Source organism: Halichoeres trimaculatus, unplaced genomic scaffold (genome assembly GCF_033239565.1).
Source record: "Halichoeres trimaculatus isolate MK-OKI-2021-1 unplaced genomic scaffold, fHalTri1.1 fHalTri1_scaffold_19, whole genome shotgun sequence".
Lineage (NCBI taxonomy): Eukaryota > Metazoa > Chordata > Actinopteri > Labriformes > Labridae > Halichoeres > Halichoeres trimaculatus.
In genome coordinates this window covers 6,876,446-6,902,937 of record NW_027437197.1, presented here as the reverse complement: position 1 = coordinate 6,902,937, position 26,492 = coordinate 6,876,446, and the positions used below count along the sequence as shown (strand labels likewise).

General features: G+C 39.8%; 2 protein-coding genes across 5 annotated transcripts in view; both read left to right on the top strand.

Moving 5' to 3' along the window:
- The first annotated feature begins 255 nt into the window (after positions 1–255).
- On the top strand, positions 256–18,125 carry slc37a1 (solute carrier family 37 member 1). 3 transcript variants are annotated; one of them, XM_074695254.1, is made up of 21 exons: positions 256–486; positions 698–758; positions 1,868–2,103; positions 5,622–5,703; positions 5,827–5,962; positions 6,054–6,132; positions 6,376–6,511; positions 7,046–7,122; positions 7,349–7,515; positions 7,615–7,664; positions 7,898–7,975; positions 10,321–10,443; positions 10,571–10,661; positions 12,027–12,089; positions 12,225–12,310; positions 14,069–14,117; positions 14,642–14,715; positions 15,139–15,217; positions 15,490–15,587; positions 15,721–15,785; positions 16,092–18,125. In XM_074695254.1, the coding sequence occupies exons 3-21, from the start codon at positions 2,048–2,050 to the stop codon at positions 16,105–16,107; spliced, it is 1,605 nt and encodes a 534-aa protein (XP_074551355.1). In that variant the 5' UTR covers positions 256–486; positions 698–758; positions 1,868–2,047; the 3' UTR covers positions 16,108–18,125. The 3 variants fall into 3 exon arrangements, with proteins under 3 accessions (XP_074551355.1, XP_074551356.1, XP_074551354.1); XM_074695255.1 differs by lacking the exon at positions 698–758 and having other exon boundaries at positions 257–486; positions 7,901–7,975; XM_074695253.1 differs by lacking the exon at positions 698–758 and having other exon boundaries at positions 258–486.
- Positions 18,126–19,604: 1,479 nt separating this feature from the next.
- Positions 19,605–26,492, top strand: part of pde9aa (phosphodiesterase 9aa) — a 37,195-nt gene continuing 30,307 nt past the window's right edge. Inside the window, exon 1 of one of the 2 annotated variants that reach the window (XM_074694277.1) lies at positions 19,605–20,125. In XM_074694277.1, the coding sequence (XP_074550378.1) occupies positions 20,063–20,125 (63 nt within the window). In that variant the 5' untranslated portion in view covers positions 19,605–20,062. The remainder of the gene's footprint in view (positions 20,126–26,492) is intronic. The other variant, XM_074694276.1, reaches the window with a different exon arrangement.

Below are 26,492 nucleotides of genomic sequence, written 5' to 3'. Positions count from 1 at the left end.
CAACTACATACCTAACGTGCAGTACATTGCTTACATTAACCGGAACACTCTAGAAAAAGAAAAATAGATAAGTAAATCGTGTAAAGTCATAAAAATTAGATTCTGGGTCATGATTTTTTTTTTTTTTTTTTTTTTTTTTTTTTTGATTATTATTATTTGTGAAAATTTCCTTTTAAAATTCTCTGGTTAAATAAATGTGAAATAAAAACATATGGGGACCACCGTGTTGGTCAGCCTCTGGTTGTGGTCACGGATCAAACATCCCATCGGGCAGCAGAGGGAGCCAGGTATGACGTCAGAGCAGCCGAGAACAGCGAGCTCTGCGCGCGGCCAGCCCAGCTGTGTGTGTATGTGTGTATACGTGTGTATGTGTGTGTGGCTTTGAGGTGACAGTCGCTAGCTTTCACACTAGACAAGGAAGTGGAGGATATGTGGCCACAGTGACCGGAGGAAAAGACAGAAAGCCGTCGACTTTTCAGTCCTGAGGTAAGAAAATCAGCGGAAACAGAGCCTTTGTTGCCAATTTTGTCCGAGCACGAGACCGACCAACGTCTGATCCAGCCGCGGTGTGGTCTAGCTAGCTGTGGATAACCACTGTTTTCAGCCAGTTTATTTCACGATTTATCTTGTTCATAATGATTTGGGAATAGATAAAAACACATAACATAATGGAATATTCCCGTCTTTATCGCCAAAGCCTGAAGTTTCAGATGCTGCTCTCAGCCTCAGCAAACATTGAAGCCCTGTTGGATGAAAAGGTGTGTTTAAGGTTGTATTTCTCTTTAAAGATAGATAGTGTTGGTTTTAAATGGGAATTTTAGCTGGGACCAGTAGATCTGGCTAACATGCTACTGGAACTACTGGTTTGGCGAGGTTCCACATTCATAGAGCTTTGGTTTACTGTTACCATGATCTGAAATGCAAAACCAGGAAGCTGCTTGTGACATATGAGATTTGCTACTGTGTTTGCGACATATGTAACAGCAGCTGGTACTAAGAATAAAACTGTATGGAGTGAAAGGTGTGGACCTCCAGGCTGTAGCTTGGCCACCCTTCTTGATTTCATGTAAAGCAGACATGGGAGTTTTCATGCAGACCAGGGAAGTTCCTGGTCCATCATGTTTCTTTTGCACAGCATGTGGTCTCCCAGAGGGTGCACTTAGCAAAACATTAATCCATATTTATACCTTTGCACATTTTGCTGGAAATATATTAGAGATGTAGATGTGTTTTTTCATAATAATTAAGAATTAATCCATTATGGTCACTTATTTATCAAAAATAATGCATCCCAAATGAATATTTAAACAAATTAGGTAACACAGAATTCTATAAATGCAGAGTGGAGATCTTATTACAAGAGAAATGGCGACATCATTTGCTAGCATCAATCGGATTTCCATCCAAGTCATTAATAAACTAATGCAGCGTCAAGCGCTTGTTTGATCATGAAATCAGAAACTGCTCACCTTTACTTAAGAGGTAATGTAAGTGCCTCTGGCATGGAATTAAACTGTTATATAAAAAGAGAGTACAAGTATCTCTGCTTTTCAAAGCAGCTTATTTACCTAAGAAAACACTGCAAATATGTGACAAGGAATCCAGTGAACCTGATCGACAGGAAAAGTTATGGATTTACATCAGACTTGTTTGTTCTACGTGAAAGAAACAAGCAACACCCATCAAAGTTGGTGCCACAACCAAATTGGACAATTACTTGCCAATAAATGACTTTCAGAAGTAAGCAGTGTAATTGTTAATATGTTTAAGTGTAGCTTAGTGATAGCTTCCGTTTAAACTGTCAAACTTTCAACTGTGACGTCTGATGGAAACCTCTTGAGTGATGTTTTTTCCCATCTGCCTCCAGTGCTCCCTGTGCCAACCATGCTTCCTCCAGCTGCCAGCCTCCAAGCAGCTTCTTGTGAGGTGGAGATGAGAAAAGAAAGCACCACCCCATCCACATCTGTACCCATCCCATCACCCTGCTCAGCGTGAGCTCACATCAGTTTCCCCGTCTCTGTGACTGTCAGTACTGAAGCATCTAAACATGCCGGCTATTCCTCCTGGGATCCGCCTGTTGGTGTCCTTCAACAGGGACCAGTGGTGAGTCCCTTAAAGTGATTCCCAGAGAATTTATGTAAATGTTTTATGATTTTTAATCAACTTGTGGAATTTTTGTGACTAATGCTATTTCAACAAGTTTCTGATTAAGACCTTTTCCCGTTATAAGCACCTTGTACTTTCAGTGCCAGAAGCCTTTTTTTCAAAAGACTTAAATGTTTCTGCAGTCCATTGTTGTCTGAGTGCCCACTGGGGTACAGGGACCTGTGAAGATTAGGAAAGAAAATCTGCAAACCTGTGAAAATCTGGAACAGGTCACATAGGTTGACAGAAGTTACAGACCTTTAATGTCCTCTTATAGATACTAGCCTTTTTATTTTAACTACAATCTCTAACATGGTCTTAGTGTTTGATGCACTGCAACATCAGATCACCTTTCGATCAATTATTCATGCTGATAATCACATCACTCACAGTGTTTTAGATCTTTATATGATCAAACTCACTCTTTTTTTATTGTTTTAAGGACTTTTCTAATAGAAAGCTGTCACTAAGCTTAGTTTTAAAGGCGTCAGATACTCCTAAAATCTTAATTAGTATTGAAATGAGGTATTTTGTACACATACGAGTTAAAATAGTCTAATTCGAGCAGTATAGAAAGTTTAGCAGCCTCTTTTTTTAAGATTAGATTTCCAGATGTCACGTCAGCACATTATTAATATCTAACAAAACTGGATTCAACTAGATTGTTAACAACTGAGGCAGTGAGGTAATAATTAATAGGTTACATGAAGAGGATTTGCCGGCAAATAGATCCTGCTCAACGCTCTTTTACTACATGGGCTTGTTTGCTCAAGCATGGAGTTTTCCTGTGTTGCAGCTGTCTGTTGGAGCTAAAAAAAATCTGCATATGTGGCCCAACTTGTGTTGCCACAAAAGCTGAATTCTCGTGTTAAGCAAAGCACTTTAACTGCAGCTGAAATCAGGATCACAAAGTGTCACAAAACCTGCTCAGGTGAGGTACCTTTGTTATTCAGGATTCCACATTGAAAGGAGTGTGTGCCTCTCATGTTCAGAGCATGACAGAGCATTCCTACGAGTCAGCTCCCCTGAGGCACATACAGTATCCAGTGTAGGAGTGAGCACCTAAAGCACAGAGCTGAGTGCACAGGCAGCAGCAGCAGGATGAATGGTGCCTCTATGTCTGCAGGATGCTGCTGTGGATTAACCTATAAGCTTGGGCAACCATCCGTGCAGGGACACGAGTTTTGCCCAGGCTGATGATCAGATCTTATTTCACATCTTGCAGTTCCTACGACCATGAGACTGCTCATCAATCATTCAGAGGTCCTGTGCTGTCTGGGACTTTGTTTTAAAGTTAGAAGAAAGGATTTTTCCTCCCTAAGACCCTTTCTGGGGATGCAAGTATAGACAGATGAACGAATAGAGACAGCTTTTATTATTTTAGAAGGATATTTGTGGCCACAGTCTGTACAAAGCACACACCTCAAGAAACCACAAGAGCTTAAAGTCCACACGCCAGTCAACACAAACATGACACATGCACACACACACCCAATTGTGTTCTGAGTGGCAAATCATTCTCCCTTAGGTGATTTCTCTCAAGTATCAGCTAATACTGATACTTTGCAACTCTATGAGTGCATCTCTGCTGCTTTTAAAACCAGAGATGACCTCAGAGAGATCTATGAAACTCGGATCAGCCCTGTTATCATTGGTTTCTGTATACCAAATAAGACCCTATTTTATTTGTTAGAATTAGACCTGTCACGATAACAAATTTTGCTAGACGATAATTTTCTTAAATATTATTGCCGATAAACGATATTATTGTCAATATTATTTTGATTTTTTTTCAATTTTTTCATTGATGTTATTATGATGAATAAGATTATAAATGGGATGATAAAGTGGGTACGCCATATTAAAAGCAAGAAACTTTAATTTCTTAAGAGTATTTAACTGTAATTAAAAGGTCAGGATCTTTTAAATAGAATAAATTAAACAAAAAATATAATAAATTTAACAAATGAGAAAGAGGAAAAAAATACAATGAAAATGAAATTAAATCCACACTGTCTATTAAACATTTTTAACATTTCTGGCTTTCAACCGTATTGAAGGGCTGCATTTCTTTGGCAATGTAGCTGTCTTTGAGCGCCCACCATTTGGCGCTTTTATTTCTATTTACTTTGCAGACCAAAAGCCTCAGTAAGAGCGGATTGTCAAAGAACAAGGCTCCGCTGCACCTCCCCTTCTTCTTCGTCGCCACTATTTTCAAACAAATGCGATATATCAGCTTGTTGGTGTTCATGAGCTCACACTTTGTTCATTCTGATAAAAAACAAAATATTCCCACACTGGGACTGTGGCAGGCGGCTTAAGAACCGTATCTTTCGTGCCATCACTCATATCAGCGTGTGTTTCCTCCTCACCCCTCAGGACGCTCGCTTCAGCTCTCTCCGTGTGTACGCGCGAGCAGCCCCGTCTTCACCCCAAAGATCGCATTTTGACAGATGCTCACTCCGCTATAAATCCGCTAAATCCGCTATAGAACCTATGCACCCCGATGTTAGGAAAGATAGACGTAGTGAGCCATCTTCTCATTCAGCCTCTTTGGTCGAAAGAGAGGAGGAAAACAAACATGCATGCAGGTGTCAGTTTATCGAGGCTGGCAAACTTACCGAGGACGTTTTTATTTATCGTTTTTTGATTATCGTGACAGGCCTAGTTAGAATGGTGATTTGTAAGCATACACTGAGTGTTGACTATGAAGTAAGATCATGGGAGGTCACAATGAGGCAGCTTTGTTTCCAAACTGGTCTGGATTTAGGACTTGTTGCCGTCTGAGCCTGTCGTTAGAGCACATCTTACCACAGCTGTCTGGCGGCCAGGAGACATGCTGACATGCCCTGAAACAGGCTCCCACAGCGTGCTGTCCAGCTGTTATATAAGAAATGTGTACAGTTGCCTCTGCTCCATCTGAAGTGTCCACTGCTGAGCCTGTAAAACCACTCAACGCTCAAACCTCATGACAGATCTCTGCTTTTAACTGTTTGCTCTGCTGCCAGCTGACCACAGTTTACTCTTCACTAATGATCACCGTGCAGCTTCTCATCAGTACTGAGCAAACTCACACACTGTAATGCTCAAATATCAGGTCAATTTACCAACAAAAACCCATAATTTTTGTCTTTCTGGGTAAATCTAAAAACCACAGCTCATGTGGAAAAGCATGAGGAAGATGTAAAGCAGTTAGAGTGTGTGCGTCATACTTGCCATACCTGGTGATAGCACGTGTTGAGCTGTATTTGCTTGTTACATAATAAGGCAGGGAGGAACACAAAGCCAAAAAGGCAAATTTAAGTATCTGTTAATGTTTCACAGACATCCCCAAATGTCATCAGCTACTTTTTTATGCTACTACCGAGTAAAGGGGTTGGACTTTTTTAGAGATAAGACTGAAAGTTAAAGCTGACTGTGTGTGATTAATGTCGGCTCAGCTCTTAATGCTGCCCTCTTGTGTCTCCTCTCTGCAGGTACAGAGCTCTCACCTTCATCCTCACTTTCCTGCTCTACACCAGCTTCCACCTCTCCAGGAAACCTATCAGCATAGTCAAGGTAGCAAATGCAGCACATTTGCAAACCCCAACAAGCCTGTGAACTGTTTTCACATACTCTCAACTACTCATAACGTTTTCTGTTCAACTGTATGTTAAATATACTCTTCACTTTGATTTGCAGAGCGAGCTTCATAAAAACTGCTCATCTGTCTCTGAGTTGGCTACCATAGCTTCCAGCAGCAGCAGCAGCAGCAGCAGCCAACAGACCCCTCTGCCATCCCTCCACACAGACGTGGACTGCAGCTGGAAGCCTTTCGGTTTGTTTCAACACTAGTTTCTACACTAATCTTGACTTTCACCCCTTAAGGGTGATGTTAAATGATTTTGTTTCCTTGTTTAATTTCTTAGATAAAAGGAACTACAAACAGCTGCTTGGAGCTATGGACTACTCCTTCCTGTGTGCCTATGCAGTGGGAATGTATCTCAGGTAAGATAAGCCAAAAAAGGACAGTATTTCTGTCTTATAGATGTAAAAACAAAGAGATACAGAGTACAAAATTATCACAGTAACAGTTATAAACATTATCATATAAGGAGAATGCATTATCTGTGTATTTAGCCTGGTTGTCAAAAGCATTGATGGTATTTTTTTCCCATTAGAACACATTTTAAATGTAAGAATATAAAAGCTTGGGTGTAATGTGGTCAATGTGGTGTCATCTCTTTGCAGCGGCATCATTGGGGAGCGCCTGCCCATCCGTCTGTACCTGACTGTTGGCATGCTGGCCAGTGGCCTGTTCACCTGCCTGTTCGGACTGGGATACATCTACAACATCCACAGCCTGAGCTTCTATGTAGCAGTTCAGGTGAAATATACTTTATTTAATTTCAAAATCACTTACACAGAAACACAAAAAGGCACACATGTTCTCAGGCTTGCATTAGAGGCTGATATTTTTGGGGAATCCAGTAGGACACAAGATTCCTGTGGAAATCCCACGGGATGAGAGTCAACTTTGCTACTAATCATGGGATAGAGGATAAAAAGTTATCGGGAGCAGATGGAAGCGAAAACCAAACGTGTCGCCATTTTGTAGTTCATTTTCAATAAGCCTACACTTAAATGCAAGTGAATAGAACTACACTTCCCAGAAGCCAACTGTAATCTTAAAAAGAACGAGAAGAAAATCAAATCAAATTTAATTTATTGCCTAAAAATAAAAAGAAGGGGGAAAAATGGGAGAAGTACAGGAGTGGGAGTCATCTTACCAGGACTGGGATGGTACAGGAATTTTTTCTGTGGGAGTGGGATGGGACAGGAGTGAAAATCCACTCCTGTTTCACTCCCTAGTTTGCAAATCTGTGCGTCTGTTTCTAATTTTCACTTCTGATGTTTTCAGATCGCTAACGGTTTGGTCCAAACCACTGGCTGGCCCAGTGTGGTGACCTGCATCAGCAACTGGTTTGGAAAAGGAAGGTAAGATCTCATCAGAGATAGTACACAGTTTGTGAAGGGGGGTTTCCTGCTCCATCCAAGTCAGTAGAGGTGTGAGGCGTTACTCTGCAAGAGCATGAAGTCGTAAAGCTAAAAACTAAGCCTCACATGTGAGACGCACGCTAAAAGTACACAGAAGACTGACAGTCAACTACCAAAGCCTCTCACACCTACTTGTCTGCTTCTGTCTGTGTGGTCTCCCTCTCAGGCGTGGACTCATCATGGGGCTGTGGAACTCACACACCTCGGTTGGAAACATCCTCGGCTCTCTGATCGCTGGGTACTGGGTCTCCACCAACTGGGGCATGTCCTTCATCGTACCAGGAATCATCATCGCGGTCATGGGCATCGTCTGCTTCCTCTTCCTCATTGAGCGTGAGTGAAGCTTATTAAGCTGATGGATACAGCTGATTCTTTTTTCTCTGTAGTTAAGGTAAATGTTTAAATGTTAATTTCTTTGCTTGTTCCCTCTAGATCCAAATGACCTGAAAAGCATGTACGCTCAAAGTGTTTCACCAACCAGTGTAAGTACCAGGGATTGAAACCAGATCTTTGATTAAATGAAAATAACAGTGCATGCTCAGACGTTTAGAGTCTCCTGCATGTGACGTATGCTTGACCTAGTTGTTTCTCACATGATAAACCTTTATAGGATTAGCTTGCTGTGAAAAATGTAGAAAAAACTCCAGACTTGTCCTTTAATGACTCGACTTAACTTGAAGTGTTTGAATAATGTTGTGATTGATTTTCTCTTCAGCAGGCTCCAGCCAAGAGTTGGAATGGTGTAAATGGACACTCTGAGGTGTATCTGCAATACAAGGACGGCAAAACTCAGGTTTGTGTGTGTACTGCGGTGGTGGTTGTTGGATGGTTATCAAATCAACAAAAATTAATACTTGTTTTTATTTTTACAAGATACAAAAGCAAACAAGAACATCAGCGGAAAAATAATCCGTTTCAGTGTCTGAAAGCACAGACAGGAGCAGGTGCCAGCTGTAGAGATTAACAGCACACTGACAAAATGGCCTGTTTGATCCTCTCCACGGCCAAGATTTCTACTCAGTCATGAGATTTTGTCTTCTGACAGATGAAGGGAATATCATTGATTATCTCTGTACATTGTCGCCTATCTGTGGGTGAGTAACTTGACGACAGCCAAACCGTGATGGTTTGGTGACTGGATCAGTACATCCCTGAAAAACTGCAGTTCTTGATGGGTGTTCCCCGAGTCATCTCCAAGTTTACCAAAGCTTGATAGAGAATAGAATAGAAAACACTTCATATATCCCTGAGGGAAAATCAGGAGTCACAGCAGCAATCAAGAAAACAAAAGTAAGAAAGTGTATAGAAAGTGCAAAAAGGTCCATAAGGGTCCAGGACTGAGCTTCTTCAGCAGTCTGTTCAGTCTCTGTCTCCTGGATCCTGTCTGCTCACAGCAGGTGAAGCTCTTCCAGTGTGGCGTTGGTGTCTGATGTTAGCTCTGTTAGCCATGTCTGTGAATAGCATGATGCTACTCTGCCTTTTGGTACTCCCGCTGTTTTTGGATTAGCATGGCTAGGTTGTCTATCTTATTGAAGATAGAGCTTACGTTCCCAATAACGATGAATGGAAGGACAGGTCGATGTCATCACTTCTTAGCTCACACCTGAGAACCAGTATGTTGTTCTCACCTCCTTCTTCTCAACTTGTGGGGAAACATCCGGCCTTGCACCAGTTAGCATTAACATACCACAGGCTTCTAACAGCTGATTTCACATGTAAATAATGCAGCCATGGGGACATGTAGGATCTCTAGACAAACACAGGAGCAAAAGTAGCAAAAATATCACTGAAGACAAAACCAGTTAGGTGTCCAACAAATGAGCCATACAAAGTAATGACCCACTCCAAATGCAAAAATGACGAAAAAGAGATGAAAAAATTACAAGAAACGGACAAAGAAGAGAGAGCTGCTGTAACAGGCAGCCACAAGGGGGTGGTGCCTAGCAAAAAACAACAAAAAAAAAACAACCTTGATGGTGACATTTTTAGCTGTTACGAGACACCACTTCGTATATTGTCACCAGTGAAGGTGTGTGAAGCAAGGACAAAAATCCAGCTGGGTCAATTAACCTCACAGCCTGAACAGACAGGGAGCACATGACACCAGAAGATGCAACACTGAACATATATCCAAAGACCTACAGGCATTTTCTGTGTTCAACAGTGAAAGAATCATGTTGTATAAACTGCACTACTGTTTTTTCTGTTTTGAAAAGAAAGCTTGTTCATTTTAAACACAAGACATGTGTTATTTAACAGTCTGAGAGTATCAGATGGTGGATTTTTCCTTCTTTACAGCAAAGTAAGTTTCACTTTAATGTGTCGTATCCATTCAGGGCTGCTACTATTACATGGATAATATTCAAAGCAGGAAGGTCAGTTCTTTGTTGCCTCCAGGCTTTGAGGGTGGCCTCAGGTGCAGTCAATCTGTCCGATATTTTGGGACGCTTGATGATTTTTAAAAAGATACTTTCAGGCTGAAGACAAATGTCCCCCTTCTAGACCTGTTAACACATCAGTAGTGCACTCCATCGACTCTTTGTGAGAGTATTTTTATGCTCTGGCACATTTGAACAATTTCTTTTGGATCTGCACAGCCCAAAGCACTAAGTGTCAGGAAGTGGGGACATTAGGATTTAGCCTTGGGGCTTTCTTTCGTAGATGGTTTTCATTTGGAGTGATTCTTAGGTTGGGTTTTCCTCAGTTAAAAATGTTACCTTAAAATCACTACAGCATATTTCAATAAGGAAAACCCATCCTTTTTATCACTCCATGTTGGTTAAATCAAGTAACCTTTGATGTCAACAGGATCTTGATGCTGTCATGTTGGTGCTTGAAATCCTTCTCTCCAAGAATCAAGAATTACAATCATTGAACTCCTCATGAAATCACAGTTTGACTAATTTATCTCTGTTCCTTTCTGTTATTCATTGTCAGAGGTCTTCATTCAGTTGTCTTTATCAGGTAATGAAGAATTTTGGGCTGAAAATCACTGACACATAAGAAATCCCTCCCTCTGAGAGAGCTTAGCTTTTTGCTTTCATTCATTAATCATTTGGCAGGCTGGAAAAAAACTCCCTGCAGCTCCTGATCGTCACACTACATCTCTTGATGTCTCTGTCTCCATCCCTCCTGCAGAGTTTCGACACAGAGCTGTTGTTACCAAGAGACAGTGTGTGTGTCCCTGTGCAGCCAGTCGTGGTGGTGAAGAGGGAATCAGAGCCGTCTGCAATCAGCTTCATGGGAGCTCTACGGATACCAGTCAGTCAAAAACACACACACATCTTCTGCACCCATGAAAAACACTTTGGTTTAATTTTGTTCATCCTTTATTTTGAACTTCAAAACCTAAAGATTTTTTATTTTGATCTATAAACCGTCTCTGCAGGGGGTGATTGAATTCTCTCTGTGTCTGCTGTTTGCTAAGCTGGTCAGCTACACCTTCCTCTTCTGGCTACCGCTCTACATCACCAAAGCAGGTTAGGATCCAACACACCTACAGACACTGATGAGCTCAACTTTAATCCATTTTGAGCTTTTTGGAACAAAACTAAACCAGAATTTGGAAAAGACTCACTTTAAGAGGTGCCTGTGTAGATCAGTTGATAAGTGCTTGGACGAAACGAATCAGGATTTTTTCTCATGGTTCGTCTTTTTCATGAGTTTTGGGTCTAGTTCTTTGATATTTGCGATTTCTACAATTTTTATTTCACTTCTTTTAACCCAGAAAATGTAAAAAAGTTGAATGATGATGATGATGATGATGTCTACAGACTATATTTTCCCCAAAAAATACACATCACATGTGAGTCAGATTTTAGGATTTAATAGAAGATCTCAACTTTTTTTCAACCCATGTTCTTAACAAAAAATTTTGTTAATTAAAGTATTTGAGAAAAAAATTGATAAATCATAATTTAAATTCGTTAAATGAAAAATCTCATGACATCCTCAGCCTCCTGTTGGAAATACCGAGAGGACCATATAGAAACTGATCATTATCATAAATATGGAGTACATATTTTTACCAAGGTAAAACTTACTTTAAGAGCTCTGATTTGATCATAGACTGTAAAAAAAAAATGGATTTCATCTTGCTCGGCCCATAGTGTGGTCGCCACAAAAACTGCTCCCCCTGGTGGCTGGCTGCAGTATAGGCTCTCCAGTCATTCCAGATGGGCTGTGGTCAAACTTTAAAAAATAAATACACCTCGTAGAGATGTTTTTCACGTCCGATTGTTGTGGTGATTTGAAGATATCATTTGGCTGCATTGTACTGAAGTTCTCTTTTTTCTGACAAGTTTAGTTTTCATTAGTTAGAAGAGGTTGAAAACAAGGTTTTAAGTCACGTTAAATGATGATTGACAGCTGCCGTTCTTGTGTATTTTTTTCGGAGATTGTAAAATATGTCGGGAGGAAGAGTCAAGAAGTGATTAGACGCTTGAAAGAAAAAAATATATTATTTTTGTCACCCAGCTCCACTCAGATTCTCCCAGAATCCCACACTGTCCACTCTATATACAGTCTGTATTTGGAATTAACCTCTTGTGTAATCTACAAGGTGAAACAGTCTCTCAGTCTCTCAGCTCCCTCTGTCTGCCTCAGTAATGTCACATCGCTCTGCTCTGTGCTACACTGTGTAGGCAGACCAGCTCTCTCTATTGTGTTACCACCACTTATGTGTAGGACTAAAAGCCTTGACAGAAAGAGAATTGTATGATGGATAATTATGTGTGTGTCTGTATATGTGTGTGTGTGTGTGTGTGTGTGTGTGTGTGTGTGTGTGTGTGTGTGTGTGTGTGTGTGTGTGTGTGTGTGTGTGTGTGTGTGTGTGTGTGTGTTAGCTCACCTAGATGCAAAGAAAGCTGGAGATCTCTCAACTCTGTTTGACGTGGGAGGAATTGTGGGTAGGTGCTTTTAATGTTTTCCTCTTACCTTGATACACGCTCTGCATTAACCTCGTTTTGTGCATTATTATTAGTACGAGAGATTATTGTTCTCATGACTCATTGTGTCTGTAAATGGTGTGTGTGTGTGTGCAGGAGGGATCCTAGCTGGAGTGATCTCTGATAAGCTTGGGAAAAGAGCCACCACATGTGCTGTCATGTTGCTTCTGGCAGCTCCTACGGTAAGTATCATCTGCTACATCAAGACTGTCGAGGTACCTTTGGACGGGGCACGCACCATAAAGTCAAAATTTCTGTATCTGGGTGATTCTTTGATAAAGGGAGTTTTCCTGTCCCCTAGGTAGATTTCCAAGAAGAAAAATGTTTTTTTTTGTTTGTTTTTGTTTTTTTTTACAAAAACAAATTTATAAGGATTAGGATGAAGGAGAAGGAAAAAAGTAACCGTGTTCATGATGATTTTTTTAGGGATGTCCTGATATTACATTTTCACTTCTGATACGATACTGCAGCATTGAGTATTGGCCGATACCGATATTAATCCGATACGATATCAGCATCAAACATGCATACTTTCATTACTTATTTTGTAATATGTCTGTCATGTTAGATTAGATTAGAATAGCTTGATTAAGTGATATTCAAACAAAGAACAGTAGTCAGCAACAGTAGATATGAGGAAAAACTGACCCATTTATTATTAACCAATGGGTAACAGAAACTGCTTATATCGAAGTGCTTATATCAGAGATTTTAGATGCATTCCGATACGATACCGATATTTGTTTTTTTGCTGATATCGGACCGATGTCCGATATCAATATCGAACTGGGACACCTCTAGATATTTTTAAAGTTCTGTATGTTGAAAGTTCAAATGTGCAAGAATTTCCCTGTTTTGGGCTTGTCACCTGTGGGATGTTAATGAAAAATTTCACTTTTTGCAGAAAAAAACTCGTTGAGTTTTAGACTTGCCAAGCTAACATGTCAGCTAGCATATGATGTACACAAAAAATATGTACATGAAATGAAATTTCCTACTAATTAGTTAAAATATTCAAACAGTAGCTTGTAAAAGATAAAATTACTCAGACAATATGTCTTGGATGTTTGTCTGGAGTATCTAATTAGCATGCAACAATGTCAGTAATTTTTTGTAAAACCTTTATTAGTCTGTAAAATGTTGAGTGCGATTGTAATTGCAAATTGAACATGTTAAACAAATATACAGTATGTGAATTGGAAAAATGTCTTTTTAAGTTGTTATGGGAAAATGTAAAGTGAAGATTTAAATGAATTTAGCACTTTAATCGCTTTATTTAAGAGGGGATGTTAAAATCCCTGGACTGAGGACAAGCCCAAAACAGTGAAATTCTTCCACATTTGAATTTTCAACACTCAAAAATGAAGCACATCGGTCATAGCGGCCATATTGGAAGTGGCAAAGGCTTTGCATACAGCTATTGGGCACCCCTTGGTCATGTGACCTGAGCTTGTGCCTCTGATTGGGTGAGCACGCAATCTTAATATCCTCTGAACTAAGAAAAAAATTCACCCCCCGTACAGTGTGTGCTGATAGTAAAATTAGCGACTCAGACAGGAAACGTTTTTTGAACCAGGCTGTGAAAAGGTTAATTTCTGCTTTAAAAACAGCTTTTTTCTTGGCTTGGTGTGTACGTGACTTCCGATACTTCCAGAGCCAGCCTCAAGTGGACACTGAAGAAACAGCAGGTTTTAGCGCTTCTGCGTTGTCTCATAGTCTGAGAGCGGAGGTTGCCTCTTCATTGAGACACAGTTATTTTATCATAGCTTCTTCAAACTGACTTATACAAATATAATAATTGTTTGTTGTAAAAAACATTTTTTTCTTGGAAATCTAACCTGGGGATGGAAAAACTCTTTATTTAAGAATCACCCATCTACAGTAAAATCACTCACTTTGTAAATCCATTTTAACTGTTGTGCTCTGTCTCTGTCCTGCAGCTGTACGGTTTCTCCATGATCAGCGAGTTCGGTTTGGGACCAACCATCGGTAAGAGACACTTTGCCTAAAAATACCAACTCTTGAAGCTAAACATCCCTCTGTGAGTCCAGCTGTGACTCATGCATGACTTCCAAATAAATGAGGTCACATGTCCTGGTTAAATCCATCAGAGTGGGTCATCAGCTTTGATTGGCTGATTAGTTAAGCATTAATGATCTTCTGATGCTCATTCAGAGAAAACTCTTTGGCTCGACTAATCAGAATTAATTCGTTCACACTGAGCTCCTGATGGCCACAGCTGCTGCTCATTATCGGCACAATATGCTGAGGGGAATCTGGAGATGTCATTATGGCAGACGGTTTGATACAGCAGGCGAGGAGGTGCAGTTGCCGAGCGACAACAGCAGCTCTAATGTCATTATCATAACACACGCTGTCTTCCGATTGATGTCAAACTGCCAGTGGGGTTTTCAAAACTTCAGCAAAGTCTCGTATAGATATTATCAGCGTGTTGCAAACGTGTCATACGATGACAACCACATATGATAACTCACTGCTTGTGTGGTTTCCAGGCATGCTGTTAGTGTGTGGAGGCTTAGTCAATGGACCGTACTCCCTTATCACCACTGCAGTGTCTGCTGACTTGGTAAGTCTGGAGTTATACTGAAATTAAACTAAAAAATGCTGCTTTTATTTTATTTTTTATTTTATTTTATTTTCAAAAGGCAGGATTTTAAATACTTAATCCTTTGTTGTTTTATTTTTTAAGTTTTTTTCTTTTTTTTTTGTATTTTTACAGATGTTTTCTTTTCCTTTATTTGGTGGTGTTTCTTAGCCTTTTATATATTTCTGTTTTTCCTAACATTCCTCTTTTACCGCTCTTTTACTTCTTCTCTTTTATTTCTTTTTACAGTTTGTTTTTATGATGTAAACCACTTTGTGACTCTGTTTTGAAAAACGCTATTTAAAAATATTTTATTATTATTATTATAGAGCACTAAACTTGTATTAATCCATCTCCTAACATGCCTTTCTCTTCCTCTCCCTATGTTTTTCCCTTCAACCCCAGGGGACACATAAGAGCTTGAAAGGCAACGCCAGGGCTTTGTCTACTGTCAGTGCTATTATCGACGGCACTGGATCTGTAGGTTAGTGTCACTCATGAAAATACAGACATATTTCTGTGATAAAATTAGTAAAACCATGCAGAATCCAGCATGCACAATATATTAGGAAAGAATATGAGGCTCTCTGCAAACAGAGAGCAGAATAGTAAATGTTAGGTTGGCCTAACTAAAAAATTTAGACAGTCAAAATGTCCCAAATATTCTTTAAAAAAATGCAGAACTTATCACACATAACAGTTATTAAGCCAGGTGAAGAGTAATCAGACTAAACGCTTTTATGTTCATGCCTTCAGGTGCAGCATTGGGCCCCCTGCTGGCTGGTGTGTTGTCTGCAGGAGGCTGGGATCAGGTCTTTTACATGCTGATGACCGCTGACTTTTTCGCCCTGCTGGTGAGTCCCTCATTAGCTACAAACAAACTTATTATCATCTCTGTTCTCTTTCTTTCTTTCTGTCTTTCTTTCTTTCAAGGGGATAGTCTAAAAAATGAAGGTAAACTGACTTTTTGTTTTTTATTGTGTTCAGCTTTTACTACGGCTCGTCATGAAGGAACTGGCCTCGTCTAAATCCCACCCCATTTCTGCTGTAGAGTGAGTCCTGGGTTTATTTCACACTCTTTGACACCTTATTCCTCACACATGACATGTACACTGAAAGTTATTTGATGTAATATTGAGATGACATAATCAAATATAGCTTTAACTAAGAACACAAATAAATGAATAAATGATTATAAATAGATAGATCAATATTTATGAATTTTAATTTTTACATGCACCAGCCTCAACGATAAACCATCTCTGCATCTTAAAAATGAACTTCAGTTTTCATGCATCATAAAACTTAATGACACCAAACTTATCAAAAGAGTGTTAATGCTTGTGTCTGCTTCACAGGTTGAAGGAGCATTGAGCACTTTGATTGCACTGCCATCATGCAGGAGAACACACACACACACACACACTCAATGTCAGTGCATTGAAACCACTTCTCTAAGCCTCTAATGGACTGTGTGCCTGACAATAACTGGACTTTTGTCAACATGAGTTGTGGACCTTACACACACATACAAACACACACACACATGCTTACATGTATACACGTGTGTGGGAGCAGCTAGCAGCAACAGTAGCTCGATGTTTCAAAGTACCGTACGCTTTCAAAGAGGAAGAGTTGCAGCCGGAGAATCAAGCTGACCTGCAGGAGTCTGGAGGATCCACCTGAACACACTGATCATGCACACAGAAATGCACCCTGACTCTTCCTCTATTTAACCGTTTCCTCGACGGTGAACACACTATCTGCTCAGTCTTAACTGGCAGACATTCAAACTGGCCTTATTTTGATGTACATATGAAGACTTAAGCTAAACTACAAGTGATGGTTATTTATTCAGAAACTTTTAAAACAGCAACTTCCACAACTGACTGCTGTGGGTCCTTTTAATCCTGGTTTTCCACTTCTGACAAGCCCAACAGAGTGTAGCATCCTTAGCAGTCAGATGAGGATATAAATGTCTGACTCACCTGAAACAGTCACTGTATAGAAGTGGATGTAGCTAATGTGCTGTCACTCAAGCTCTTGTTGATGGGACCAAAGAAAACTTGAAATTAAAAAATGAGACCATGAAATCATAATTGGCTCTATCAGCTATCAATCCTGCTTTTTTTATTCTCCCTTGACTCTCTCTGTCCCTCATTAGCTCTGATAACCTGGTGTGAACCTCACCGCAGGAGCCGCATTTGTTAGCAGAGCTGTCAGTCATGACACTATACCCCCTCTTGTGTAATATAACTAATTAATTAGCAGGAACAGAATATAGGATTAAGATTGAAACCAGTTTTGAGAAAAAAATATATCTCACATTTTTGGATTTTTGTGAGCTATACTGCAGCTGGTCACTAGAGGGAGCTCTAAATGTTTTATCTTCATTCCCGAGGAGCATCATCTCCTTAATATCCACCTGCTGACTCATGGCCTTAGAAGCCTTTAATATCAGATAGTTCAATCCATTTAACTCAGAATTATGTGCACTTTTTCCAAAAACAACCAAACAAAGACAACGTTATCCCCCTTTTACAAATAAATCTTAATCTTAAACCTGTGGACCAAGCTCAAAATCTGTGTAATAACCCTTTTATACCACATACAACCACTACAGTGCCCCCTGCTCTGTGGAAGTTGCTGTTTTTAATCCTCACCTTTGCCTTACTGAACCAAAGAGATTTCAGGATCATGTTGTAATTCACTTCTTTTTTAAGTTATTTCTGTTAGCTCTGTGGTGATTGTTTTCTGATCCATTTGAAATGAAGGCACCAAAGTTGTATTTTTATATCTAATCTGTGACTAATAATGTTTGTGTCGGGAGTTATACTGAATGTAAGTTTACGTCAAACCTCATATGGATATATATTTTTCAGTGCAATGCTGTTAATATGGTGTTTAAATTATCTTTATATATATAAATATACGTTTATTAGTGAGTTTAAGTCTGTTATATGATTTTGTGGAAATGAGAAGTTGTCAAATGTTTGAATTGAGGTTAAAAAGCTGATTATTGGTGATTTTGTTACAAGTGTGTGTAATATTTAGAACTATTCTGTTAATTTATTTGCTGTGACTTGTAAAAAATCCAACCATCTGAAATGTTATAATCATGTTAATCTCTGGGATTATTTTCATTAAAGGGGGCAGCATTTTGATATTAAGCTTTTCTTAGTCCATGATGTGTTGTGTGTATTTATGATGTGTCAGTGATAGGCATAGGACTTGAAACATTGTGTGCCTTGTGCATCTTTTTTTCTGGGCTGATTTTGTAAAGAGAAAAAAGAAAATCCAAATGTTTCCTCATTTCTTTGTGAATGAGCTCACTTTAGGGTTGGTTTGCTCACAAAGCATTCAGGGAATGAAAAAAATAAACTGTTCTCCTAACTTAACTCCTACAGGGGTGTGTTTTTGATGGAGACTTACTACAGGAGAGCTAAATCGGTCTGGCTCGTGGCATGGAGGAGGCTTCAGGCTCAGCTGGAGGTGGCAGGTGTCAGCCCAAATGGTGAGCTCCTGACAGTCAGAGATCCACTCAGTGACACAGGCAGGCTGAAAGTCACACACTCACACACACATACACTGAGTCAGACGCATTAGAAACACTCAGTTTAACACAGAAAGCAATATTTAGCAAACTGCAGGTGAGCGTTGACACACCACTGAGATGTTGAAGCTATGATCTTGCTAACAAAGCATAACATGGTTAACTTTACAGCAAATCAGAACCATTACAGAGTGTTTGATTTAAAATTTTGGAAAAACAGAGTCAGTTTAAGACTTTAGATAACAATGTTTAAAATATCAATTAAACACGTATTTAATAACTTAATGTTGATAAAGCTTTGTTTAGAAATCATTCCCTTAATTTAACTTCCTTTTCCTATGTCTTTTTTTTTTTTTACTCAGATATGCAAGAAAGCCACCAAGCAGGTATTAGTTTGTTGCACTGCTTCTCTAGATCTCACAGCCTTTGTTTACTTGTAGGTTTTTAAACTGTTGATAGACAGCTGGCATTTAAAGTAGATGTGTCAACTCAAAGAGGAATTTAAAAAAGGCCTCCAAAAATGTTCCATAATTTTTTATTTTTATTTTCATAGAAAAAAAGGAAAAAAAAAAAGGATAATAGTTATGAAAAATAAAAATATTTCAGGACACCCAAAATAACACATAAACTAATTTTTCTCAAGATGCGAAACTTTTTATGAAATGCAAAGATGTTGATTTCTAAAATATTTGCTCAACAAAAAATATTTCCCATAATGCAAAAAAATGATCTCATGGAACAAAAAATGTTTCCCAAAATGTAAGAATATTTAATAAAGTATCAAAATGTTTAGCAGAAGATATATAATGTTTCACACATGATATCAGCTGTGACCCAACTACCTCTCTTCTTTTGTCCAATCTTGCCATGAACAAGCAAAACTGCAATAAGATCTAATTTGAAACAAATCAACTGTGATGAAATTTTTGAATATGCCATAAGATGTGAAACTTGTAAAAGCTTCTTCTAGTGTACACCATGGGCATTAGCTAAAAATGAATTTCTCAGAACTGTAAGTGGGGGTCTGTAAATTACTCATAAAGAAATGTTCAATGATTAACTCCTCAGAGGCGCTTCGCTGTGGCTGCCTTAGGTTGAAAACATCCTCTAATGAGCATAAGAAAAAAAACAACTTGTAAAGGTAAAAAAAAAAAAAAAGAAAGAAAGAAATCCCCAAAATCCCCACATCTTAATTTATTTCCGCATCTGAACTTAACCATCAGTTTGAAATCAGTGACTCAGATCTGGGCATGACGTCACTCCACACTTGTCCCTGATTGGATGACACCAGAGGGCTTTTCTCACCTTATAAATTAGACACAGCTATAGACATAAATAAGGACGTGTGTTATGTACCTTTACCGTTCAGTTCAAGTGTGTGTCGGTGTGTTGTGTGTGTGTGTAGGAGAGCGCGCGGCCCCTGGAGGTGTGTAGTGAGTGAGGACGGGGGCGGGGGCGCGCGTGGACAGGCTTTATGAGATGCTGGTAGAGATAGCGCGAGGTGCCAGAGAGCAGAGAGGAGGACTCGGAGGACAAAACACACACACACACACACACAGTCAAACACACACACACACACATACTCACAGAGTTTGTACCGGTGTGTCACTGACAGGTACACGAACAGGTGGGATGTTGTCGGACCGCTGACTCCGTTTTCACCCCTCCTCGGTTGATTGTTTAACGCTGGTGGGAGTGGGACCGGAGCGGCGACACGGAGCCCGGAGCAGGAACCGCACAGCGTCGCACCGACTCCGGGGAGAGGAGAGGGGGACCATGGGCTCCGCTTCGTCCTCATATCGGGTCATTTACCTGGACGTTGACGGCAGAATTCAAAAGGTATGACACACACAAAAACAAACACAAAAATGACTTTAAAAAAATGTCAATATGTAAATTAAACATTTTTATTAATGAAAATAAAACACCCTAAACAACAGGCTCCAGATTAAACTCATTATTCTGAAATTATTTGTGCACTGTTTTGCATTGTTGCATATCAAAATATTTTTGATTTATTTTAATAAATACACATAAAAATGGTGACTAATAGAATAAATGAAGAAGTTTCATACAAAAGCTGTCCTGTATCTTAATATCATCATAAAAACACTTCATGTGTGTGCTTGCAAATTTTATCTACAACTGTCTAGTTTATTTCTTTAGTAACAGGAGGTTTGGTTTTGTGTTTCTGTCTCTGATGACTTGATGGTGAGAGCTTCTGTCATCAGTGAATCAATTAGGCTCCAAGCTCTGAAAATCAGCGTGGAGCAAAAAGGAGCATCCCTTCAAACTTATTCATTCTGATTAAAAGCTTTGTTTGTGTTTTTGCAGGAAATTAAGTCCTAATATGTGATGAACATTGCTAGCAAAAGAATCAAAATTCTCTAAAATTGCCACATCTGAAACATAGTCTGAAGTTTTGAGTTGCTGCAGACAGAAGTTTGCAGAGTAAATGAATTTATCATCACATAAGGGCTGTCGCACTGTGGCAGAATATGGTAGCACAGGTTGTGCTAAAGTTAGGATTGATTGGTTTACCTGTTAACACTTTCCTGCAAAGGGACAGGGGAAAAAATGTGTAGAGGAATATTTCTGTACATTTCGGAAAAAAAGCCAAAGTGTTGACATTTTAGTCCATCTTTGAGTGTTTCAGCTCGGCACAAATCTGAGGAGGAAGGTACACAGTTCTCAAAAAGAAAGGGTTTGAAGGGCTAAATGCCAAAAATAAAGTTTTAATGTTGAGATTTAAGTTCGAATGTCAAGAGTAAAGTTGAGAGTAATGTCAAAAAGGGTGAAAGGGAAAGACGTTATGGAGGATTTTTTTTAACATGTTGAGGATGAGGAACTAAAAGGAGACAGAAAGGGAGTGGAAATGTCAGGGAGCGGGTAGAAATGTCATGAATAAAATCTCCTTTTAGCTTTGGTGCAGTATTTAAGACAAGCGAAAAAAGATCTGCTGCTTCTGTTGGAGTTGATTAAGCAGAAAATCAGTGTCTTGACATTGATGGTTTTTGGAGACCTGGTACCAAAAGTTTAACTTTTTTTATTTGGATGCAATGAAAAATTTAAAAGGAAAACTTCTCCTCCTTTTTTTTGGAGTATTGTTTGTTTTTTGTTTTCCATCATTTTGGAATGAGTTGTGAGCTCTTCGCGTCTGATTTATCATTTTAGCCCTGTGTTTACGAAACACAAAATCTGTCTCTGTGGGATTTTTTCCGTAATGTTTTTCGGTTTCTGAAAACAACCTGTCCGGACGGAATAATCCCACAGGTTAGTGTGGCAGTCAGTCTGGGTTTCTGCTCCACTGCTCGGGTTTAATAGTAACTTTGACCTCTAAAGTCACTCGACAGTTCCTGCATAACACACTAACACACTAACACACACATGCATTACATTTAACCCATCACAGAACAATGGGATGGAGCTCCCAGGTTATTGATTTAACAAACAGACGGCTTTTGTTTTAATACAACAGACTCCGCTTTGTTACCAGAGAGGTTTTATAATAAATCTTGCAAATACTGAAATCAGCTGCAATGAAACCAAATGTATGCAAATGACATCTGTGTCAGCGGCTGATGACCTTTCTGTTACCTCCTGTTGGAGAATGAGTGATGAAGATGCAGCAGAGCTTGAGTTACGATGTTCAAGAGGATAAAAAGTCAAAACTTTTCAACAGATTTAAAGTATTAACCATATTTATTAAGAACACAAACTCTTCCTTTATTAAAAACATTAATCCTGTCTTAGTTTCACAGTCACTTTGTGTGTAGCTATTCTTCCACACTCACACACACTGAAGAGCTGATAGTCCCATTATAGCCCACAGAGCGGCTCTGCTCTGCTGAAGTCCATCTCCTCACTCCAGCGTTGATCCCCGCTCTGTTTACATTGACGAACCAGTAATGGAGGACGAATGGCGGCTCATAAAACCAGCCATATAACGCGGCTTATGCCTCACAGACACTTTGCATTTATTGCATTGCGTCTTCTTTATGGACTTCACACAGAGCATGTAGAAAATGCAGGTTATTTCCTCATCTTGCAGCAAAGAGAGAATATGTTTAGTAAATGTCTGAAGGTGGTGGATGGCAAACGGGGGGAGTGGACCTGCAACAGCTCAAGATACTTTCCTACCGAGAAACAAGCTGAGAATGGTAGATCAGCTGCTTATTATGGGCATGTTTACCACTTTGTTGCATCACTGAATGTTTGTGAACCCAAGAGTAGGAATGCACAATATATTGATATCAATATCTTTATCGGCTGATTAGAGATGGGTACCTTTCACATTTGAAACGATGCAGTACCGATGCCTGGTACCTGGCAATCAGTACGGATACTCAACGGTACCAATTTTTGGTACTTTTTTGTGTTGATTTGGTAAAAATATTAATTTTTGTAATAATGAAAAAATATTTTTGTCAATTTAGCATATTTATTCTTCAAAATAAAACCTTCAATGCTGTGTTCATGTCCAGCATGGAAAATCACCTACTCTTCCTCTCCCTCACAGTCAAAAGGACACGCTAGGTACCTTTTGACATATCGGTATTGGCCGATATTTACTCATTAGATGCCAGCATTTACCAAGCATCTTGAACGATCTTTCAAGATCCAAATAATAATGTTTTCTCTGACTTTGTAAACACCAAAACTACCTAAGAAGACTGGACTCTCTTCTTTTATGTCTCTCTTTCTGCTTTTGGTCCAAAAACATACAAAAGGCTACTTTTGCTACAATTGCGCCACTCTTTCTCTCTGAACTATCCAAACACGTCATCATCTCAGATTGTTTTTTTTTTCTTTTTTAACCAGTATCGTTATCGGTAAATAGTGGTTATCAGCCATAACAACAATATTAATATCGGATAATGGAAGGATTGGGTACTTTTATAGGTACTGACTGAGTTCTGTCAAAAGTACTGGGTACCAATTCTCGTAAAATCAAAAGGTACCTAGTTTACCTCACTGTATCCTTGTGAATGTGGGAGAGTGGAAGAGTGGGTGATTTTCCATCCTGGACATGAACACAGCAATACAAGTTTATATTTCGGGGAATAAATATGTTAAAGGTCCCATGTTGTGCAAATATCACTTTATTTAGTCTCTCAGTGAAATTTGTGGGTCTTTGGCTTTCCTTCCAGCCTACAAAATGTGATTTTTAATGACAAAACATGTACTTAGTAGTGCTTGTGAATGTAAAATCCTGACCTAAAACAAGCTGTTTGGATTTTGGGGATTTGCAGACGTCAGCGATTCCCTTTTTTGACCAATTAGGAGCAAATCTGACCTGATTGGTCCACCGGGAAGTAGAATGCCAAAGTCAAAGAGCCATCACTGCTTTGTTTTTGGCTGTAAACAGCCACATAGTTCCATGCTCAAGCTTCCCATCTCAGAAGAAGACAAGACTAAGTGGCTAGAGTTCATTTATCGAGAAAATGTTCCAGCTACACTCAGTAAAACCATGCATGTGTGTGCTAGTCACTTCATGGCCGACTGCTTTTCCAACTTTGGACAGTCCAACAGAGGGCTAGCGAATAGACTGGTCCTTAATCCAGGCGCATTACCAACCATCCTCCAACAAACCTGGGACCCTGGAAATGTGAGTATTTTAAATGCTGTGTGCTGTGGAGCAGATGAAAGAGCTTTTCCTCAGTGTCCCCCCTGTCTCTGTGCTAGCTTCAGGATGCTATCTTAAAGCTAACATGGAGACACAGAGACAAAAATTGATATTATTTACCACATAAACACAAAAAAAGTACTGCAAATTGGTACCATAGAGTACTGGTGTCGATTGCCAGGTAACAGGTATCAGTACCTTATTGTTTCAAATGTGAAAGGTACCCATCCCTACAGGAGACCAGTTTCTGGACTTTAGAAAGTGAAATGCTGTCCCATTCCTGCCTGGTAGAGAAGTTCAGGCTCTTCTTTGTCATATTATTTCCATGATGTGTTTATCACATGACTAGTCAAGACTGCAGGCAGGGTAATTTCAGCGCCTGGACTCTTCTACTTCAGAGCCATGCTGTTGGATTACATACAGAATGTGGTTTGATGTTGTCTTCTCTGAAATATGTAAGCTCTGGATGCTCTTAAACCTGTGTGCATTGTTTGGCATTAATGGAGCCTGAACAGACGCATAAGCTCCCCACGCCTTGGACACTTCTGCATGCTTTCCTCTTCAGCCGTCTCTTTGTGCGGTCAGATTCTTCCTGCAGCAAATCTTCTGTGTTGGCTGTCAATAATATTGAGCTGTGGGTGGGTTGTCACTTGTTGCTCAGCTGGAATTGCATGCAGACGCAATGAAACCGATACGACTGCTCAAATCCAGTTTTAGGATCAAATATTAGATTAGTGTTTGGAATCAGAAGGTTACATGCGTTCATTTTGATGTAAATTGATGAAGGAGTGGTTTAGAGATCAATACAGTGAGCAGATGTTTTTATGCTCCTTGTGTTTACATCAAACGCTGCATTCAGCTGTTTTTCAGCTCCACCTTTACCCGTTCATTCAGCGGGTTTTTGTCCCTTTTGTTGTCAGAGATAGGAAGGAAACCTGGACATGCTTACCAGAGTGTGGTTACAAGCAGCACGAGCAGCAGGGGAGCGATTATGATCAAGTGGGGTTTGTTATTGAAATCAGCTGCGGCATCTTAAAACAGGAACATGCATTTGTTTCTCATGAGGGGGATGGAAAATAAATAAGTCGGCGCTTTTACACAAACTGCAGACTCTGTTTTTCAGTCGTTTGGTTCCAGAAACACAGTCAAAGTTTTGTGTTTGAACAAAAAGGAGAATGAAGGAGAGTTAGAGCTTCTGTCATCATATCCCACAGGACACCCTGCTGCAGCTGCTGCTGCTGCTGCTCTGTGTTACATCCACACAACTCTTTCCTCATCATACTATTTCCCTCTGAAGTCCCTCTCAGGGTCCAGTGTTTTTATTTGGAAATGGCTCTTTTTTTATCACTCAAGTTGAAGTTTTAGTGTGATATTTTTGCCTCTTAAAATGGATGTTTAATGAGTATTACGTTTATATAGGTGCTGTGTTTGTCTTTATCAATGCATCTAGTCTCAATCCATTGATTTATCCCATTATCTCGTGATATATCTTATTTATCTTCAAATTGCTGACACCATCTTTGGAATTTGCTGCTTGGTTTAATTTATTTGTCTAGTTTCTCGTGTGGTTTGCTGTTGAGGTTGTTCCTGTTGGCTGGATTCTCATGTTTCCTGGATCTGTTGTTTGGATTCTTCTGGTGTTGGTTGCACATGTTTTTATGTAGGGGTCTACCAAGCGGCAACCTCTAGTATAAGATTATGAGGTAATGCCGAAGTGCTAAAATCTAAAAAAAAAGGCGTTTTCAAAGCAGACATTAACCTATTTGCAGCCTGGTTCAAAAAACGTCTCCTGTCTGAATCGTTAGCTTTACTATCGGTACACACTGTACGGGGGTGAATTTTTTTCTAACTCAGCAGTTCAGAGGATATTAAGATTGCGAGCTCCCCCAATCAGAGGCATATCTCAGGTCCCATGACCGACGGGTGCCCTTAAGCTGTACACAAAACCCTTGCCACTACCAATATGGCCGCTATAGCCGATGTGCTTAGTTTTCCATTTGCCTGTTATGGGGGTCAATATTTGGTTTTTCCTCTGCTGTTGTATGGTGTTTGGGTGAGATATGTAGTTTGGTCAGTGATGGATGGATTATTAGATTGTTCTAGATAAAGTCTCTTTACAAGTTTATAAAATGATTTCAAAAGTGAATGAATGGACAGATGTGTGGCACTTGTTACAAAATGAGGAACTGATATTGAAGATTTTTTTTTTAACTAATTGAATTGGAGAACAGGGTGCAAGGTTAGCGCTGCAGCCCCACAGCAAGAAGGTTGCCGGTTCGATTCCCAGCTTGGCCGGTGGGCCTTTCTGTGTGGGGTTTGCATGTTTTTCCCGTGCATGCATGGGTTCCCTCAGGGATCTCCAGCTTCCTCCCACAGTCCAAAAACATGCTCATCAGCTTACTTGAACACTTTAAATTGCCCAATGGTGTGAGTGTGTGAGTGAATGGTTGTCTGTCTCTATGTGTCAGCCCTGCGATTGGCTGGCAACCAGTCCAGGGTGTACCCTGCCTCGCCCCAATGACAGCTGGGATAGGCTCCAGCCACCCGCGACCCTGAACAGCACAAAATGACAGATGTGAC